Raw genomic sequence first — 22058 nt, 5'->3', positions numbered from 1 at the left:
ATGCAGTACATTTTCGGTTGTAAATCACCTGTGTGTAAATCTACAGCAAATATTATATGAACATGCCCACGTGACCATGCGTACATAAACAAACCATCTCACGCAAAATACAGACACCGTTTGCTGCTGGCTAGATAACAGCAGCCATATATTCCATGACTGAACATAGCCACATTTCCGAAAATGAAGACGGCATTGCGGTGATAAATATATCCGTAACATTTACAATAAGTAGTGGAAACTATCAGACTGGATACCAGTAGCCAGAATAGCTATAATTTAGCTAGCTGGGTTAGCTAACGTTAGCGCTTGAACGGTAGTTCCATGGCATCCTCACTGCGAAGCGAAGTCTGCTCTGGCGAAGGGACTTTGGGAGCGCTGCCCGGGGCTCGGCCACAGCTTCGCTCGCACCACTTACACACCACAACCACTACAGGTTCCCCTGGATCTCTAATGGTGGAGTCTGTGGACGATGCGGAGGGTTTGTATGTCGCGGTGGAGCGATGTCCCCTCTGCAACACCGCCAGGCGCAAGCTGACTTGTGCCCGATGCATCCATGCAGGCGATTTCGTATACTTCGACGGTAGAAACCCTGAACGGTGCGTGTTTACATTCAGCTAACTTCATAACACAGCTCTAAATAAAGGCTTTAGTAGTGAAATGTTGGCTATGCATCATCAGCTAACATTGCATTTAATAGCTACCAACAATCAAACAAACTAACTGCCTGGCTAGCTACTGGTAGTGTAGCTATGTTGTTTAGCTACTGTACAACCATTATTACCCGTAGCAAAACGTCAGCTAAGCTAGCTAGCAAGCTTGTTTACAAGTGTAACATAAAAAAGTTATACCTAGTAAGGCTGTATGTGGAACGTTCTTGACCTAGATTGCATAACACTTAGCTATGTTATTTTGAATCATGTAATTTGAGCACCAACTTTCTCGCCCTCAACAGAGTACTTACAGTAACTAACTTTCTAGTGTCTTGAAACGGAAAATAACTCTGTCATCGTGACGTCATGGCTCTTTGTAGTCGTGAAGGTCGATTAATACTTTACTTACACTGTGACTGACATACTTTGGGGATTTCAGAATCAAATAGACTACATTTTTGTTTAGTTTCACAAAAGTACAGTACATCTCAACTTGTTTGTGTGAAGTAGGGAGGGAGCTAGGCCACACTCTCTTGCCCAACACCTGCTTGGAGTGGGCAATGGGCACTTTGGCCGCATTCAATTCAATGCAAATAGTCATGGTAGCCATGATAAGCTTGGGGGTAGAAGCTGTTAAGAAGCCTTTTGGACCTAGACTTGGCGCTCTGGTACCGCTTGCTGTGCGGTAGCAGAGAGAACAGTCTATGACCAGGGTGGCTCCATTGTTTTTTAATGTAGGTTTTCTAATGGTAACTATTTTTTTCCAGATACACTGAAAAATTGGAAAGACTTCAAATGCTGAAGAAGGACAAAGAACTTCTCCAACAGACGTACAGTAGAATATTTGCAGCTATCATGAATATGCTAAATATTACTTTGCAGTTTTCAAGCATTTGTATTTCTACCTTCCATTTATTTTGTAACCATATCGATATTACACTCTACTCTTTCTTCCAGGGTCATTGCAGCCATGGACAAGAAAGTCCAGGCAGATCAGCTGGTAAGTTGAGTTATGAGTAGAGGACCTCCCATATTTATATACATTCTCGTAAATTTATGTTTTTCAAATGCGTCAATATCCTGCCTGTTCTCTTCAACTCCCATCTACCCTTAGCATTTGTATTCTGTTTTATTCAGAAATGGAAGATCATGTCATGCAAGATGAAACTAGAGCAGCTGAAGGAGGCTATTGGTTGTGGGAATGAAGAGGTGAAAAGTGGTGAGTTACATGGCTTTGACACCCATTCAAATCAGACATTCAAATCAGTGATACTCACCTCCATGTGTATTTATACACGCACCCCTGTTTCTAAACCATAAAACAGATATGTATGAAAATACCCTCCAATAAAAGGTGACATTCTGTACTGTCACCTCATATAAAACATTTTCTCAAATTTAAAATGTTAGCTTCACTGTCCAAATACATATGGAGGTGAGTGTGAATGACAATGCACTATTTGACTGTTCTGTTCTATTTTACATTATTAAAATAATAATCTTGATTTATTGTCTTCCTCATACCCATGTCTTTATGAAACCTGTCTTTAAGAAAACAGGCAAACCTGAAAAGGTGTAAGACATTGGCTTGCATCCCAAATCGCACCCTATTCCCTATTTCGTGCAGACCCTATGGGCCCTGGTCAAAAGTACTGCAGTGTGTAGGGAATAGGCTGCCACTTGACCCATATTAGTCAATCAACTCATCTCTCCCTCTCCTCCCAGGTAAGGACCTGCTGCTTCGCTCCCAAGAGGAGAGTCAGAGGCTGCAGCGGCGGGCCAGCCGCCATCAGGAGAAGAGGGACAAGATAGAGAGACACAACCGGCAGCTGGGAGAGCTGCTGGAGAAGAGGGGCAAGGAGCTGCAGGGTCGTCTGGAGCACCTGGCTGAGGTCCGCAGAGGACACATCCTGGAGCTCACCGCTCACATCTTCCCCACACAGGAGGAGAAACAGGGCAGCAGGTAAGCATTGCCATTGTTTAAAGTGCATTTTACACTAGCTCACCCAATTCACCTAATCAAGGGCTTGATGATAAGTTAACAAGTTGAATCACGTGTGCTGGCTCTCAAATACATGAAACAGCTGGGGGTCCTTGAGGAGAGCTTTGGTAACCACTGTCATACCACATTGGCCAGAGCCAAGTATTAAATATTACTCCATCCATGACATCCATCCATGACTGGCCAGCATTACGGCAATGGGCTTTAGTTTAAGGACAGCACCAATACCAAGGCTCTCTGGCCATTTGAGACATTGGTTGTTGTTTTAGGATTTGGGTCAGTCTCGGTCAGCTGATTCTTGATTCAAATTTTAAAGTTCATGCTGAGGGACCTCTCATCTGCTGTTTGATTGAAAGAGTTACAGTATAGAGATACTCATTCTGTAATGACAGTCTCTCCCTCTCTTTGCTCCTTTCTCTCAGGGACCCAGCAGACGTGTTGTCGGAGTGCGACTTGGCCCTGACCTCCAGCACAGTTAGTGAGCTGGCTGAGGCCCGCCGCACCACCTACCTGTCAGGGCGCTGGATCTGGGACGACCAGAATGGAGAGACCTCCATTAGCATCACTGGACCCAGGGTCACGCTGCCCAGCAATGGGGACTGCTCCCCCTATTACAGCTGGGTGGAGGAGAAGAGCACCAACGAGGGGCCCGGTAGGACGTTTATAGCAAAATATGTTGCATGTAATAATTATATATGCCATTTAGTACAGTGAGTGCATACATTTTACTATATGTTTTAGTATACCTTTCTAGCTCTACACACTTACCAAAACATCATAATCAAATGATCTGTCTTTTGAGATGTAACAAGGAAAAACGACTAGCAGATTGAGAGGAACATCTAGTCCTTAGAGATGACCAATCGGCAATATTGACTTGTACTGTGCCAAGGCTACTTGTTCTCATAAAGAGCTTCCATTTCCAGAGCTGGACCACATCAACCCAGCCCACACCATCAGTGCAGCCCTCTGTTTTGCTACCCAGCTCATCAACATCCTCTCTCACATCCTGGATGTCAATCTGCCCAAGAAGTTGTGTAACAGTGAGTTCTGTGGTGACAGCCTGAGCCGGTACAGGTTCACCCGGGCTGTCACCAAGCTCAACACCAACATCCTTCACCTCTGCTTCTCACAGGTACTACAGAGCATGGTTTGTCTAGACGTTTTCCTTCTGGGAGTATATTTTCCTTGCCACTGTGCTGCTGCTTGCTCTTCTGGGTTCTAGGCCGTGTTACTGTTAATCACTTTGTTACATGATTGATCTAGCTTGTATGTATCAGCCCACACCGGAGATGCACGTCACTAACCAGTTGTGTGTATTCCTGTGCAGCATGTTGAGAGTGAGCTGCTGCACCCTCACCACACCCTGAGGAACATCATGTTCCTCGTCTCTCCTGACAACAAAAACCTGGGCAGGTAAGAAGATCCCTGGTCAAAAGTAGTGCACTATATATGGAATAGGTTGCTATTTGGGACGCAGCCTGACTATCTCATCTCTCTGTGCAGGACGGGTCCATACGAGGTGACTGCAGACCTGGAGGACTCCATGGAGTTTGTTGAGCCGGAGGCGGCCGGCCCGGCAGAGGAGAGCGGGGATGAGATGGTGACGGACGAGGAGACAGACCTGGGGACAGACTGGGAAACGGTCCCCAGCCCGCGCTTCTGTGACATCCCCTCCCAGCCCATGGACCTGTCCCAGAGCACAACCATGCAGGTGTCCCAGCCCGTGGGCCAGGCCGGGGGCATGATCTCCTCAGCAGCAGCCTCCGTCACCTCCTGGTTTCGGGCCTACACCGGCCAGCGCTGAGGGAGGCTGGAGGCTCACTGGCCAGGGTCGTATATATTAGGGCACACTAGAAAAAAGTTTTGCAACGTAGAATGAAAACAAGGGTTTTTTATTGAACAAGTTCAGGTAGTGTTTCAGTCCGTCTGGTGTCTAATGAATACACCCCAGGACTGGCTGGAGCTATGCAGCACTACCACCGACCACCACACCGAGACTGTTCTGTTCTGGCCTCTGCCTGTAGTCAGCCTGCAGTCCTGGTCCACTACCACCAAGAAGGGATATTTGTTTTTACTAAATTGCATGACTGAATCCCTGTGGGAGGAAGGGAAATGTATTGCTCACTTTCTAAAGAAGGAGAATGTTGTCATTGACAGCAGTGATTCTTCTGGTAAAAATGGTTATAGTGAGAAAGACTGGCGCTTGGGGAGGGTGTTATTCAAAGAGTAGTCTCTCTCGCAACCCTCGGCCATCCGCACGCTCCATCCCAGCAGTTGTGAGAAGACTATTCAAAGAGAGACTGGACCTTCTGTTGCTTTCCCGTGTACCCATCCATATTGTCGGTTCTTAATGTTTCTTTGCTACATCCCAAATGTTACCCTATGCCTTTATATAGTGCACAACTTTTGACCAGAGCCCTATGGGCCTTGGTCAAAAGAAGTGCACTACATAGGGAATAGGGTGCCATTTGTGACAGATCCTTCCTTCATGCTGCATTACATCAAAATGGTTCATGTAAGGATTGTGTTTGAAGACTGACGAATGCCAAACAATGGGCATGACCTTAGTTCTTCTCACTAAATGATGACATTGCACTTTCTGCTGTTTACTTACTGGTCAGGCCTGTGTGGGTGGGGGATGGGACAGATAACTTTACTGCAGCAGTTCAGCGTTGGGGGGGAGATTAACTAGTGGCATTTGTTTTCCTCCAAAGGGTAGATTTATACTATTTATAGTAACGTGGGTGCCTAAAACCTCGTTGGTGTGTTGTGTGGGTCTTTATACTACAGGTGATTCGAATAGGTGGCTTAAATGATAGGATAGGACACAATACATTTTGGCTTACTTCAATTGTTGGACCCGATAGCTGTATTCTACTACCGATTGTTCAGTATGGATGGAGACAATATTTCTGTACTTTAGAGTGACGATCACCATTCATGTCCATAAAAACACGTCTTAAGATGTTGGTTTATTTTTCTTGTTTAGGGCTTGTAGAACTTAATTTTGAAATTACTGGTAATGCAGATTAAGCATTTACACTGTCACAATAAGCAATATTTCACATGACAAAAAATGAAGACCTCTGTAATGACCTTTATAACTTATACCTACTAGTGACAAAGTGGGTTGTGTAAAAAAAAGGATTCATGCAATTTGTTGCCATAAAAGTCTGATTTGAACCATTAAGAAAGTGTCACTGTCAAGTGTATTATACAACCATGTTCAGATGGAATCTAATGGGCAGAAGTGTTGGCTGCACTGCAAACCCCTAACTCAGGGGTGTCAAACGTCCGGCCCGCGGGCCGGATCAGGCCCGCAATCGGGTTTAATCCGGCCCGCGAGATGATTTTGTAAAGTATAAAAATGAGCTGCAATTTTTCAATAAAAGAAACTGCTGTTCCAATTGTGTCCACTGGATGGCGCAATAGCAATTGTGTTAAGCAAGCAAACTGTTTATACCGGGGCAGAGCAAATAGGTCAAGCAAGTGCAGCCAGTCCGGATGAGCTACTTTGTTTTGCCCGCGATATTTATTACGGCTTCTACTTTTAACATTATGTGCTTTGGCACCCTCATTGCCCCAATATGTCTCTGTCAAAAAAGAGAAAAGTGGACGCAGAGTGCAGTGTTCCAAGAAAAATTGTCATCCTTCTATTTATTCACGGAATTGAATGGGAAAGCTGTATGTTTGGTGTGTTCACAGCATGTTGCAGTGCTGAAAGAATATAACCTTCGTCGCCACTATGTGAGTCTTCATGCCGACAAATATGACAACTTTCAAGGACAGCGGAGAAGAGAGAAGGTGAATGAACTGTTGGTGGGTCTGAAGAAACAGCAGTCTGTGTTTACTCACAGCCGAGACATCAGTGACGCTGCAGTGAAAGCTAGCTACCTCATTGCTAATGAAATCGCAGTGGCTTCAAAACCATTTAGTGAGGGTGAATTTGTAAAAACATGCATGATGAAGGCAGCAGAGATTGTGTGCCCTGAAAAGCACCAGGCTTTTGCAAATATCAGCCTGACAAGAAACACAGTTGCAGACAGGATTTCCGATCTTTCAGTGGATTTGGACAGCCAGTTGAAGCAAAAAGTAAAGTCATTTATTGCGTTTTCGGTTGCAATTGATGAAAGCACGGACATTACAGATGTTGCACAACTGGCCATTTTCATCCGCGGAGTTGATGACACATTGACCGTCACCGAGGAGTTCGTGGAGTTGGTGCCGATGACAGATACAACGACAGCAGCTGATATTTTCACTGCACTCGTCGGCGCGCTGGACAGGGTCGGAGTGGACTGGTCCCGCGCTGTCAGCCTGGCTACAGATGGTGCGCCCTCAATTATCGGGAAAAAAGCAGGCGTTGTGACAAAGTTCAGAGAGAAAGTGCAATCTGCAAATGGAGGACGTGATTTTTGGACTTTTCACTGTATTTTGCACCAGGAGGCTTTGTGTTGCAAGTCATTAAAGATGGATAACGTCATGAAGGTGGTCATCCAAACTGTTAATTTCATCCGATCCAGAAGCCTGAATCACCGTCAGTTTGACAGCCTTCTCAGAGAGAAAGACCACATCTATGGCCTGCCGTACCACACTGAGGTAAGATGGTTAAGCCGAGGTGCTGTGCTGAGGCGTTTCTTTGATTTACGAGAAGAAATTGAACAGTTCATGGAAGAAAAGGGCAAACCAGTGTTAGAATTTAATTCCGCAGAATGGATGCAGGACCTTGCATTTATGGTGGATGTTACAGAGCACCTGAATAACTTGAACAAACAGCTGCAAGGGCGCAACAAAGTTGCCACGCAGTATTATGACAGCATACGTTCTTTCAAGTTGAAGCTGTCATTGTGGGAGACGCAACTCGCCGGTGGTGATGCAGCTCACTTCCCCTGTCTGAAAAATGTGTGCGCGACCCAACATGTAGCAGACATGAAGCGGTTCAAAGATAAAATAACGGGACTGTTAAGGGAGTTTGAGCAACGCTTTCAGATTTTTGGTGAACTGGAGAAAGACTTCAAAGTTTTTTGTTCGCCATTCACCGTGAATCCCTCGGATTTGAAGGGCAAATTTGCCGCAGCTGGCTTGGACACATTTTATCAGAATCTCTTGCCAGGTTACCCCAACTTGACAGCCCTCGCTGCAAAACTGTTGTGCATGTTTGGAACCACATATCTTTGTGAGCAAGTTCTCTGTAATGAGCATAAATAAAACAAAGCTGCGCTCAAGGCTCACGCACAAGCACTTGAATCACATCCTGAAGTTGGCTGCCACTCAGGATGTGACGCCTGATATTGATGCGCTGGTGAAAGCTAAAAGTTGCCAGGTATCAGGAGTCAAATAAACTATGCAACCCCACTTAAAGTGCTGCATGAGACACCCTGATATAGTTATGTGATCTGTGATATACTTCTGTGTATCACTGAGGCATTGTGTGTTTGTCCTCAGAATTTCAAATAACTTGGTGTTTTATGATTAATAGTGATGTTGTGCTTTTGGACACACTGTCCTCAGGCTCAAGCTTTATGTTTATATGTTGATGTGCTATTGTTTTTAATTGATTTTATTTTATTTGTATATTTAACCTATTCTTGACTCTGTGGTTCTTGCACTTGTTTGGGGAACAGGATTTCATTATTTGTATCTACATTTCTGCCTGAGAAATGACACCCTGATATAGTTCTGTGATCTGTGAAACAGTTCTGTGAATCACTGAGGCATTGTGTGTTTGTGTGTTCTTTTTCTTTAGAATTTTCAAATAAACTTGTGTTTTATGATTAATAGTGATGTTGTGCTTGTACTATTTTGGACACACTGTCCTCAGGCTCCAGCTTTATGTTTTATGTTGATAGTATTAAAACAAAGAAAACAATCTGAAGTTGTTGTTTTTAAGTTATATATACCATGATTTTACCGGTCCGGCCCACTTGGGAATAGATTTTCCTCCATGTGCCGTAACTATTTACTGGTATATTCTAATGAACTGCTTCACAGAAAAACAGGTTCCACAGTTGACTCAAAGGCTGCGTTTACACAGGCAGCCCAATTCTGATATTTTTTTGCACAATCAGTGTAGCTCTGAAAAAGATTGATTGGTCAAAAGCCCAAGACTTCTGTGTTGTACCATTGGATTAGTCTATTTCTTCTGCATCTGTAGATGCCAACAATTAGTCTGTGATTAATGGGGACTGAGCAAGAGCAGTGTTTATGAGACAAGGGCGAATCCCGAAAGGGCCCGGGGCTGGGTCTTTTATACAAAAACATCTGTAGCAGTGGTTATCAACCGGTCGATTACCAAACATTTCTGTAAAAAAACAACGATAAAGTCTTGTGTTCCTATTTTTTTGTTTTTGTTTCGTGCTGTTGGCCATAAGTGCACTTGATTCAGCAGCCCTAGCGCCGGGAAGGCAGTGTTCCCATTTTGAACCATTTCATGTTAATGAAGGTAGAATTCCACCTACCCGGCAGACCCAGAGAACAAATCAAGTGCACCAATAGGCCTACCGCTGACCAATCAGATAGCTCAGATCACTGTCTGCACAGTTTCGTCGAGCCATAGACTGTAAAAAGAAACCTCGAACGCACAGAAAATTTGATAGAGATTTCTAAACTTTAAAACCATGACTAGAGACTCAAGGAATACCGCAAAGAGCTGCTGTTTTAATGAGTAAGTTCATGTATGTTGTTATTCAGAACTGTCAACACTTTTATAAGCCATAAAATGCACGTTCTCCCTACTTCCACTCACGCTACAACCAGCACTGCAGCTGCAATGAATGAGTATAGCAAAGTGTTCCGATAAGCTTGCGTTATTAGCAACTTTTTTTTTATATTGAGGAATATTTCACTTTCTCTGATCATAGAAGTAAGAACATGAATTGGTGCATGATGCAGAAATAATGCAGTGGGACTTGAGTTTCGCCATCAGCTGGAAGACTGTGTCCCCTTTCCTCAGTGGAGGGACGGTGAGTCAGGTGAGAGGCAGCCTCACCGCTGCTCGCTCCCTCCCCTCAGGCCATTAGTCCAGTAATAAAAAAAGAAATTATGCTCACTCAGCTGTGCCTCACAAGTAATACAACAAATTATCTATTGCCAGTGTGATCATATACCTACATATTTTCAAATATAATTGGCAGGGCAATTCAAGCATAGCCAATAGAGTACCACAGTATGAGTCATAATACCCATAAAACCTAGCGGTCAAACAAGGAAATGGTTCCAATTGTTCTTCCACCATTCATATTTCCCATAGGGGATTTTAGAAACACTTAAAATAAAGGCTGTGTTTTGTGTAGGCTAACCCTGGCATTACGTTTTCATAACTGTGTAAATCTCTAGGACAAGGTGATTTTTATCAATATAGTCACCTGTAATTACCCCCCAAAAATGAAACGCTAATTAGCCGCTAATGTTGCTTCATAAAGAACTACAAATGCCATGATCTGGATGAGACTGCCGAATCAAGGCAAAGGTAAGAATCTCTGGATTAACTATCTAATGTTAGCTACATTTAGTAATTAATAAATTGGCTACATTTCTTTAAATTGACAATTCTGTGAAATGTTGTGCATGTTTTAAATTGACACAATACCTGTTAGCAAAGGTGTCAGCTAGAGATGACGTGCTGGAGCTTGCAGGGATTTGTAGTCTTGCATGATGTCTACGTTGATGCTAATTAGTATTTTCGAATCAGAGTAAATAGAGCCGAATATATTGATAAGTCACCTTGTCCGAGAGAGATTTACATGGTTATCAAAACGTCACGCCAGGGTAAGCCTACACAAAACACAGTCCTTTTTAAAAGTGCTTCTAAAATTCTCTATGTGAAACATGAATGGTGGAAAAACGATTGGAACCATTTCTCTGTTTGACCGCTAGGTTTTATGGATATTATAACACCTCCGTTGTGGGGCTCTATATGCAGTGATAATATATTGGGCCTATAACCTACTGCACAAACCTCATTACTACAGAACTGTTTTTAATTGGTTAATATTGTATAGGCTTGCATTTTGACTCAGAAAAGGTTGGTGACCACTGGTCTGTATAGTCCAAATGGTTTGAGCTACAAAAGCTATGAAAATCTGACTCTCACAACCACACACGTTTGCTCTATGACGTTCAGAAGCCACACAAGTCATGTACATTTGATATTTCAGTTTTTATTTTTAATACATTTGCAAACATTTCTAAAACCTGATTTTTCTTTGTCATTATGGGGTATTGTGTGTACACTGAGTAAATACAAATTATTTAATCAATTTTAGAATAAGGCTGTAACGTAACAAAATGTGGAAAAAGTCAAGGGGTCTGAATACTTTCCGAATGCACTGTATGTCCTGGGATTTCCTATGACCTAATAAGTATTCAGACTTTAGTACTTTGTTGAAGCAACTTTGGCAGCGATTACAGCCTAGAGTCTTCTTGGGTATGACGCTACAAGCTTGGAACAACTGTTTTTGGGGAGTTTCTCCCATTCTTCTCTGCAGATCCTCTCAAGCTCTGTCAGGTTGGATGGGGAGTGTCGCTGCACAGCTATTTTCATGCCTCTCCAGAGATATTCGATCAGGTTCAAGTCCGGACTCTGGCTGGGCCACTCAAGGACATTCAGAGACTTGTCCCAAAGCCACTCCTGCATTGTCTTGGCTGTGTGCTCAGGGTTGTTGTCCTGTTGGAAGGTGAACCTTCACCCCAGTCTGAGGTCCTGAGACCTCTGGAGCAGGTTCATCAAGGATCTCTCTGTACTTTGCGCCGTTCATCTTTCCCTCGATCCTGACTAGTCTCCCAGTCCCTGCCGCTGAAAAACATCCCCACAGCATGATGTTGCCACCACCATGCTTCACCGCAGGGATGGTGCCAGGTTTCCTCCAGACGTGACGCTTGTCAGGCCAAAGAGTTCAATCTTGGTTTCATCAGACCAGAGAATCTTGTTTCTCATGGTCTGAGAGTCCTTTAGGTGCATTTTGACAAACTCCAAGCGGGCTGTCATGTGCCTTTTACTGAGGAGTGGCTTCCGTCTGGCCACTCTACCATAAAGTCGTGATTGGTGGTGTGCTGCTGAGATGGTTGTCCTTCTGGAAGGTTCTTCCATCTCCACAGAGGAACTCTGGAGCTCTGTCAGAGCTTATAAACTCAGCAAAAAAAGAAACGTCCTCTCACTGTCAACTGCGTTTATTTTCAGCAAACTTAACATGTGTAAATATTTGTATGAACACAAGATTCAACAACAGACAAACTGAACAAGTTCCACAGACATGTGACTAACATAAATTGAATAATGTGTCCCTGAACAAAGGGGGGTTCAAAAGTAACAATCAGTATCTGGTGTGGCCACCAGCTGCATTAGGTACTGCAGTGCATCTCCTCCTCATGGACTGCACCAGATTTGCCAGTTCTTGCTGTGAGATGTTACCCCACTCTTCCACCAAGGCACCTGCAAGTTCCCAGATTGAGATCCGAGCTCTTCGCTGGCCATGGCAGAACACTGACCTTCCTGTCTTGCAGGAATTCACGCACAGAACGAGCAGTATGGCTGGTGGCATTGTCATGCTGGAGGGTCATGTCAGGATGAGCCTGCAGGAAGGGTACCACATGAGGGAGGAGGATGTCTTCCCTGTAACGCGCAGTGTTGAGATTGCCCGCAATGACAACAAGCTCAGTCCGATGATGCTGTGACACACAGCCCCAGACCATGACGGACCCTCCACCTCCAAATTGATCCCGCTCCAGAGTACAGGCCTCGGTGTAACGCTCATTCCTTCGACGATAAACGCAAATCCGACCATCACCCCTGGTGAGACAAAACTGTGACTCGTCAGTGAAAAGCACTTTTTGCCAGTCCTGTCTGGTCCAGCGACGGTGGGTTTGTGCCCATAGGCGACGTTGTTGCCGGTGATGTCTGGTGAGGGCCTGCCTTACAACAGGCCTACAAGCCCTCAGTCCAGCCTCTCTCAGCCTATTGCGGAGTCTGAGCACTGATGGAGGGATTTTGCGTTCCTTGTGTAACTCTGGCAGTTGTTATTGCCATCCTGTACCTGTCCCACAGGTGTGATGTTCGGTTGTACCGATCCTGTGCAGGTGTTGTTACACGTGGTCTGCCACTGCGAGGACGATCAGCTGTCCGTCCTGTCTCCCTGTAGCGCTGTCTTAGGCGTCTCACAGTATGGACGTTGCAATTTATTGCCCTGGCCACATCTGCAGTCCTCATGCCTCCTTGCAGCATGCCTAAGGCACATTCACACAGATGAGCAGGGACCCTGGGCATCTTTCTTTTGGTGTTTTTCAGAGTCAGTAGAAAGGCCTCTTCAGTTTCCATAACTGTGACCTTAATTGCCTACCGTCTGTAAGCTGTTAGTGTCTTAACGACCGTTCCACAGGTGCATGTTCATTAATTGTTTATGGTTCATTGAACAAGCATGGGAAACAGTGTTTAAACCCTTTACAATGAAGATCTGTGAAGTTATTTGGATTTTTACGAATTATCTTTGAAAAGACAGGGTCCTGAAAAAGGGATGTTTCTCTTTTTGCTGAGTTTATACAGTGGGGGAAAAAAGTATTTAGTCAGCCACCAATTGTGCAAGTTCTCCCACTTAAAAAGATGAGAGAGGCCTGTAATTTTCATCATAGGTACATGTCAACTATGACAGACAAAATGAGAAAAAATAATCCAGAAAATCACATTGTAGGATTTTTAATGAATTTATTTGCAAATTATGGTGGAAAATAAGTATTTGGTCAATAACAAAAGTTTCTCAATACTTTGTTATATACACCCTTTGTTGGCAATGACATAGGTCAAATGTTTTCTGTAAGTCTTCACAAGGTTTTCACACACTGTTGCTGGTATTTTGGCCCATTCCTCCATGCAGATCTCCTCTAGAGCAGTGATGTTTTGGGGCTGTCGCTGGGCAACACGGACTTTCAACTCCCTCCAAAGATTTTCTATGGGGTTGAGATCTGGAGACTGGCTAGGCCACTCCAGGACCTTGAAATACTTCTTACGAAGCCACTCCTTCGTTGCCCGGGCGGTGTGTTTGGGATCATTGTCATGCTGAAAGACCCAGCCACGTTTCATCTTCAATGCCCTTGCTGATGGAAGGAGGTTTTCACTCAAAATCTCACGATACATGGCCCCATTCATTATTTCCTTTACACGGATCAGTCGTCCTGGTCCCTTTGCAGAAAAACAGCCCCAAAGCATGATGTTTCCACCCCCATGCTTCACAGTAGGTATGGTGTTCTTTGGATGCAACTCAGCATTCTTTGTCCTCCAAACACGACGAGTTGAGTTTTTACCAAAAAGTTATATTTTGGTTTCATCTGACCATATGACATTCTCCCAATTCTCTTCTGGATCATCCAAATGCACTCTAGCAAACTTCAGACGGGCCTGGACATGTACTGGCTTAAGCAGGGGGACACGTCTTGCACTGCAGGATTTGACCCAGCTCTCTGCAGGTCATTCACTAGGTCCCCCCGTGTGGTTCTGGGATTTTTGCTCACCGTTCTTGTGATCATTTTGACCCCACAGGGTGAGATCTTGTGTGGAGCCCCAGATCGAGGGAGATTATCAGTGGTCTTGTATGTCTTCCATTTCCTAATAATTGCTCCCACAGTTGATTTCTTCAAACCAAGCTGCTTACCTATTGCAGATTCAGTCTTCCCAGCCTGGTGCAGGTCTACAATTTTGTTTCTGGTGTCCTTTGACAGCTCTTTGGTCTTGGCCATAGTGGAGTTTGGAGTGTGACTGTTTGAGGTTGTGGACAGGTGTCTTTTATACTGATAACAAGTTCAAACCGGTGCCATTAATATAGGTAACGAGTGGAGGACAGAGGAGCCTCTTAAAGAAGAAGTTACAGGTCTGTGAGAGCCAGAAATCTTGCTTGTTTGTAGGTGACCAAATACTTATTTTCCACCATAATTTGCAAATAAATTCATTAAAAATCCTACAATGTGATTTTCTCAATTTGTCTGTCATAGTTGACGTGTACCTATGATGAAAATTACAGGCCTCTCTCATCTTTTTAAGTGGGAGAACTTGCACAATTGGTGGCTGACTAAATACTTTTTTTCCCCACTGTATACACAGGTGTGTGCCTTTCCAAATCATGTCAAATCAATTGAATTTACCACAGGTGGACTCCAATCAAGTTGTAGAAACATCTCAAGGATGATCAATGGAAACAGGACGCACCTGATTTCAATTTCGAGTCTCATAGCAAAGGGTCTGAATACTTATGTAAATAAGGTATCCGTTTTTTATTAATACATTAGCAAAAATGTCTAAAAACCTGTTTTCGCTTTGTCATTATGGAGTATTGTGTGTAAATTGATGAGGGGAAAACAAATATTTTATCCATTTTAGAATAAAGCTGTAATTTGCTTATCACTTTTTTGGTTACTACATGATTCCATATGTGTTATTGCATAGTTTTGATGTCTTCACTATTATTCTACAATGTAGAAAATAGTAAAAATAAAGAAAAACCCTTGCATGTGTAGGTGTTCTAAAACTTTTGACCGGTAGTGTATGTTTACATTTTATTTAATGACAGAAAGATGTGATAAATAATAGAAAGGGGTGACATTTGTTTAAGGCTGGAGTCCCTAAATATACATGAAGTCTATATTCCAGAATATTCAGTAAAGAACAATATATTCCATTTTATGTTGTAACCTGTACACTTCCTTTCAGTTTAAAGACACCATGAGAAGGAAAGGTGGGTTATGAAAGTTAACCTCAGAATGAATGCACTTTATTGAAGTAAAATGCCTTTGCAGACAGAATACAGCAGGAATATTATACAACAAACTGTTTAAAAATATATCTAGGGGCAAACTCTGCTTTTAGAGACCATTATTTTCCCCCTTTGTAATCAACCCTGTTTTCCTTTTTCTTTTCTAGATCATGTCCAGTTAATCATTGTAAAGGACACACACAGGTGAACTTTTCCATAAATGTTTCCCTTCAAGAAATATCAGCATCATAAAAGAGGGATGAACACTTGTCCCAAATGGCACTCTATTCCATATATAGTGCACTACTTTTAACCAGAGCCCTATTGCTCTGATCAAAAGTAGTACACTATATAGGGAATTCTGTGCCATTTCAGACACACATAAAAAATGGTAGAGAATAAAGCACTGCGAGTGGCCAATAAGCATAAGGGTTATACATCTGGGACCCACTGTAAAACACCCAATAATAATCATTCATAAATATATACATGACAGGGTCAAAATAAGATTTTTTTTTTTTTTACCAAACTGAAGATAAATGCATTAAAGTCATAGATACTCGTGCTGTTTGTCAATCTTCTTCACTCTGTTTTTGATATAGGACTCTGTAGCACTATGTACAATGTAAACACAACCAGACTCAGAACAAACCTTTTCCAATCAAACCAGATACAGACAGACAACAAACCCTCTCCCTCTCTGACCCAGAGACTGATACAGTGGAGTTGGGATACAGATTCCACATCCCAAACGGCACCCTATGGGCCCTGGACACAAGTAGTGTACTACATAGGGAATAGGGTGCCATTTGGGAAAGAGCCAGGATATGGATGGGATATAGGATGGGGTTGATTCACATTTTTCATAAACCGGGGACTTGCAGCAATGTATGTATCTACTTAGACAACAACATTAACACACTGAGTAAATCACACTTGTGGGTGGGGTATACAGCATAACGTTGATAGGCTTACCTTGACTAAAATAGCTATCCCAATGTATTGGTTAATGCATAAGGAATGAGACAATATGGCTGTGGCAAGGAGAGACACATTAAGCATCAACACTGAAGAGAAAGCTGAAACAAAGCTTTTCTCTTCAATACACTCTGGTCAGAATCAGCTGTGTTAACCCAAAACGTTGAAGCAAGTAAAAAGTATACCCTGACAGAATCCTTTGAGGATTGAGAATTATGACCAGGGTTAAAGTGCTGACAATCTCAGAGGACCTGAGGAGGGGTTAGAGGTCAGGGGTTAAGGGTCAGGAGAAGGGGAAGTGGTAAAGGAAGCGATCCAGTGATTCCTCATCAGTACCAGCAACCTGGTTGCGCTCAGAAACTCCCCACAAATTAATGCACATGCACAGACACACGCACACAAAGCCCTCATTGGCAAAATAAAGCACACTGAAGTCAAGTCACTTCTTCTCCCATTGTCTATACCACTACTCCTCAGTGACCTCCCTGGGTTTCTTATAGATTGGCATGTTGATACTATGGAAGGCGGGCACCCAGCGGTTGTCGTGGAGACCGACGTTGCAGCCAGGCGTGTCTTTGTGGGAGCCGTGGCAACACATCCAGTACCCGGGGCCGTAGGGCAGCGCCTGGCAGTAGGGCTTGTGGTGCCATCGGCAGAGGGACACGTCCCCGCGCCCATACCGCTTTTTACACTGCTTGCAGGGATCGTCTTTGTAGCGTGGGTCGCACACCCAGCGGGAGTCCGCGGGTCGAATGCCGTAGCTCTCGATGAGGAACTTGAAGTAGAGGCAGGTGCACTTAAGCGCTGCAAGGCTCTCTGTGGGCAGCATGCAGAACATCTTAACGATGATGTGGTGGGGCAGGAAGGCCATGTACTGCTGGGGTTCCAGGAGCAACTGGATCTTAAAGCGCATCTCCAGGAACTCGTGAGACACAAGGCGGCGCAGGGGGAAAGGCACGGTCTCGCACCGGCTAAAAGCACTCCCCTCTCCTTCACTCACCGCCTTCTCTTCACTCTCATCCTCCTCTTTGGCCCAGTTCTCACTGTGCGATATGGTTTCAAGGAGGAGGGAGGTGATAGCAGGGTCACAGGGCTGAGTCTTGGAGGGTTCCACTAAGTCTCTGGTGAGTTTGGGGCTGGACTCAGTGTCCAGGGTTGTGTGAGTGTGTGTGTGAGTATTGTCTGGGTGTGGGAGTGTGTGTTGTTGTTCTAGCGCCGGCTGTGAGGGCAGAGGGTGTGAGAAGAACAGCATGCCTGGGAGGGGCTCCTCACTCTGTAGACTGCTGCTGCTAGCCCTGGCCTGCTCTGACTGGAGCTGGAAGTGCAGATCCTGCCCAGCCTCAACGACCATGCTCCCCTCCTGCTGCCCCTGGGCCTCACAGATCTCCTCTGGCTCGCTGACAACGTGGATGGAGGCTCCACACCCAGAGTCCACACTGTGAGACGGAGAGGCTGGGTCATAGGAACAGGAAGCCCAGTGGGTAGCTTCATGGCAGCTGCTGGGAGCTAGTTTGTCCGTGTAGATGGTGCTGACAGAGGGATGGCCCTCAGAGGGACTAGCGTGGAGGTGCTGCACCCCTGTGGTCTCCTCTAGTCCATGGTGGGGCCCGGTGGGAGACGTAGGTGGCTGGGCTGAGATGGAGCATGCGTCTGCTCCTGCCAGAAGCACCCGGCCCACCCTCCTCCGCAGGCTGTTGTTGCGCGACAGCTCTCCCCCAGATCCGGACCCTTCCCTTGTAACACTCTGGCGCTTCAGGCACTCCGACTCCAGCTTGGCCACCATGTCCGACACCTTTACACACTCTGCCTCCTCTTCTGTCGCCTGGGGGCTCTGGTCTGGGGCTCTGGGCTGCTGGAGCTCTAGGGTCAGTGACAGCCCCCTGGATAAGGTAATGCTAGTGGAGCTCCGCAGAGACACAGGCTTAGAGTCCACCTGCTTGTCGCTGGCTCTCTGCTCCAAGAAGGCCACCAACTCCACCACAGAGAGAGCCTTGCCTGTCCCAGTATCACTCCCCTCCTCGCCCTCTACCCTACACACTTGCTCCCCACCCTCCCCTACAACCACCTCCCCACATTCAGGCACTCTGGGGCTCTCGCTGAGGCTCATCTCTACAGGGCTGTTCTCAGTGGGACTCAGTGGGCTCTGTGTCTCCAGGGCTCTGGGTGACTGTTTGTCTCTGTCCTGGTGGTGGCCCCGATGCCCTGACCTCCTCTTGCGCTTGGCCACAGAGCCACCCTCGTCCTCCCAGCAGCTTTTAATCTTCACAGACACAGTCCTCACTGAGCTTCTGCTCACCAAGTCTCCCTCACGCGCCTCCCTGACCGACTCTCCTCCACCGCCACCGTTCACGAGGCCGCTGTGGCACTGGGGCGAGGCGAAGATCGCGATTTTCTCCTTGGTGTTGCCAGGCTTGATGACTGCCCAGATGTCCAGTGGTCCCTCGCCGTCCTCCCCCTGGTAGGAGATGCTGAGGGAGGCCTCCTGGTTCTCAGATCCCACCGAGCCTGTAGAGGAGGTGCAGGAGGAGGTGGAGAGGAGCAGCAGGGACGAGGTGGTGGTGAAGGAGGTCTCAGAGGTTTTCCTCCGGGCCCAGGTTGTACTACTGTGGAATACATCTCCCCCAGACCCACTCAGCCTTGAGGTCTGCAGCCCACTACCTCTGTTGCCATGGGTACTGTTGTTGTGGTGGTTGGAGCCGCCGTTGTTGTTGTTACTGCAGCACAGGGTGTTGGTGGATATGACGCTGAGGGGGGAGCGGGCCGTGCACGGGCCGAGCCCGCTGCTAGGCGAGCCCACCAGGGCCACCGCCGGACGGACCCCCCACTCTGTCCTCAGAGACAGGGCCCCCTGCTGGCTCACATGGTGAAGGCCTCTCTGGCTGTCTTGGCTGGACTCCAGGTGGAGCTCTTTCTTCTGCAGTTTGGGGTACGGCTTGAGGTGCATGGCTGCAACACTGGAACAGAAGAAAGGAATCAAAGCGTTATTGTGGTGCATGTGGTAAGACAGCCTAAACAGCGGCCTGTTCAGGAGGGTGCAAGGTTAGAGAATATTCATAGAAGGCAGAATAGCAAATTAAGTCAGCTCTAGTTATTATATTTCTATCTGACACGTCCTGAACATTTTGCCAACGCAGCAAATGTATTATCAACAAATGCAGTTGGAAGTGGGACAGCCCAAACTATACCCCTCTATCTATGCTCTGACTACTGGGCCTCAGGTCAGCTGCAGAAGAAAAGTGCATTCCAAATGGCACAATATGTAGGGTATAGGGTACTATTTGCAACACAGATAGAGCAGGGGTTCCCAAACGTTTTGGAGCCTGGGAGGGGCTAATGATGCTTGGTCAGATGTCTGTTCACCCACACCCACCTGCAATTGCTAACAACCCGTCCACAACCACCCGACTATATGTGATATAGTGAAAATCTGAGGCCCGCCCCAACCCTAACCAGCAAATATAGAAAGTGCACTGTCGAGTTCACTTTTTTTTTATCTTGAACATTTATTGAATTATGTTTTTCTTAAACATTTATTCATTGGATATTTAGGCCTATTGAACAGCTCTCTACTGCTCGCTCGTCATGTCGAACCACCGTTCTCCAATCCCCATACGCGCCAAGTTGCCTTCAAACATTTCCACTTAATTAAACTGCATTAGGCCTACTGCAAATGCATTAAACTAATGAGTGCACCATTCGTTGGTGCTATTAGTGATAACACAAACATTTGTTTATAAAAAGGGCTTGCCTCTTGGCATCGGAGAGAACATTTTGTAGTTTAGGAATACAAGTGTGTTGAACATTTTATAATTGGTGTAGAACTGTGGATACCAATATCCCTGTGAGCCTTCCAGGCCCATGTAACCAATGGTTAAGAACGTACATTGTAGATGAATAATATTACATAGTATTGTATTATCCCTCAACTTATTCCACTAATCCCTTTGCCAAAATTGAAATAATCTGTTGTTAGCCATATTCATAAACTCAAATGTCGCAGGGAACCCTTGAATAAAAACTGAAGAACAGGTTTCTGCACTTGGCATGGAGAGGAATATTTGCCCTGCCTGAGCCCGCCAACATACACTGGGTGTACAAAACATTAGGAACACCTTCCTAATGTTGAATTGCACCCCTTTTTGCCCTCAGAACAGCCTCAATTCATTGGGGGCATGGACTACAAGGTGTCGAAAGCGTTCCACGGGGATGCTGGCTCACGTTGACTCCAATGCTTCCCATAGTTGTGTCAGGTTGGCTGGATGTCCTTTGGGTGGTGGACCATTCTTGATACACATGGGAAACTGTTGAGCGTGAAAAACCCAGCTGCGTTGCAGTTCGTGACACACTCAAACCGGTGCGCCTGGCACCTACTACCATACCCTGTTCAAAGGCACTTAAACATTTTGTCTTGCCCATTCACCCTCTGAATAGCACACAATGTTTTGTACACTCAGTATATATTCCTCTGGCAAAACCTTCCTTAGGAAAACACTAACACATTGGAAAATTGCTGAGCTTGCCTTGAAGAATACATAGCTTACTTTACACTGGAGTAGAGTTTTGTGTCGACTGTGCACTGGGTACTTATCTATGAGATCGCGTTCATCCTAATGATCAGACAGGCAGGCAGGGAGAGGCAGCAGAGCTCCATGCCTTGGATCGAGTGGCTCAAACCCAGGTGACCCTATTTGTTCACACTGCATACACGGTCTGCTTCCCAAATGGCACCATATTCCCTACATAGTGAACTACCAGAGCCCTAGGTCTTGGTCAAAAGTACTGCACTAAATATGGAATAGGGTGCAATTTGGGACACGTGTGTCTCGGATATGGAAAGCTGTGTCACACTAAACCTGATGACGGCAAAGACAAGGGTTGCTGTTCCCCCAGCCCAGCCTGCCTGCCTCCCTCAGTCCATCAGCCCTCCCTCCATTGTTCCCCCGTCCCAGCCTCCCTCCCGCTGCTGTTCCCCCAGTCTCCCTCCCTCTGCTCTGACATAATGGGAACAGAGCCTATGAAGTCCAGACACAGCTGGGCCCTTACACAAGCCCTGTCAGCTGACCCAGCCCCTGACACACACACACACACACACACAATATATCAACGACACACAGGACTTCAAGCAGCCGAAGTGGGACAGGACAGACAGCAGTACATATAAGGCATTCTTCACTGCAGGGCATACAAGGCATTTTTCTCTGCAGCCCTGGAGCTCTGATAACGTGAACAGAAGGGAGGAGGCAGGGAGCACCTCAGGTGACCAAATCAGGGATGTAATGCAGGGGAGGGGGTGGTGGATGGGTTAGAGGGCAACAAGGGGACTGCAAAGGCACTGGCTGCATCTCAAATGGCTTTTCTATATACAGTTGAAGTCGGAAGTTTACATACACTTAGGTTGGAGTCATTAAAACTAGTTTTTCATACCACTCCACAAATTTCTTGTTAACAAAAACTATAGTTTTGGCAAGTCGGTTAGGACATCTACTTTGTGCATGACACAAGTGATTTTTCCAACAATTGTTTACAGAGATTATTTCACTTATAATTCACTGTATCACATTTCCAGTGGGTCAGAAGTTTACATACACTAAGTTGACTGTGCCTTTAAACAGCTTGGAAAATTCCAGAAAATGATGTCATGGCTTTAGAAGCTTCTGATAGGCTAATTGACATCATTTGAGTCAATTG

The 22058-nt window shown here is 45.5% G+C and overlaps 2 protein-coding genes across 2 annotated transcripts in view; one reads left to right on the top strand and one right to left on the bottom strand.

Annotated features, from left to right (window-relative positions):
• Window positions 1–111: 111 nt before the first annotated feature.
• Window positions 112–6063, top strand: atg14 (autophagy related 14). Its single transcript, XM_084181467.1, has 9 exons — window positions 112–599; window positions 1421–1483; window positions 1611–1653; window positions 1791–1872; window positions 2379–2616; window positions 3078–3307; window positions 3582–3790; window positions 3986–4071; window positions 4162–6063. Exons 1-9 carry the CDS (start codon window positions 325–327, stop codon window positions 4460–4462), a joined length of 1527 nt encoding a protein of 508 aa, XP_084037593.1. The 5' UTR covers window positions 112–324; the 3' UTR covers window positions 4463–6063.
• A 9330-nt stretch (window positions 6064–15393) lies between these two features.
• fbxo34 (F-box protein 34) overlaps window positions 15394–22058 on the bottom strand; it is a 69200-nt gene continuing 62535 nt past the window's right edge. The window contains 1 exon segment of the mRNA XM_084182292.1: window positions 15394–19324. Within this exon segment, the coding sequence (XP_084038418.1) occupies window positions 16837–19324 (2488 nt within the window). The 3' untranslated portion in view covers window positions 15394–16836.

Source organism: Coregonus lavaretus (assembly GCF_964263955.1).
Source record: "Coregonus lavaretus genome assembly, chromosome: 18".
Lineage (NCBI taxonomy): Eukaryota > Metazoa > Chordata > Actinopteri > Salmoniformes > Salmonidae > Coregonus > Coregonus lavaretus.
Note: the sequence above shows the minus strand (reverse complement) of the source record. Positions and strands in the feature narration are given on the sequence as shown.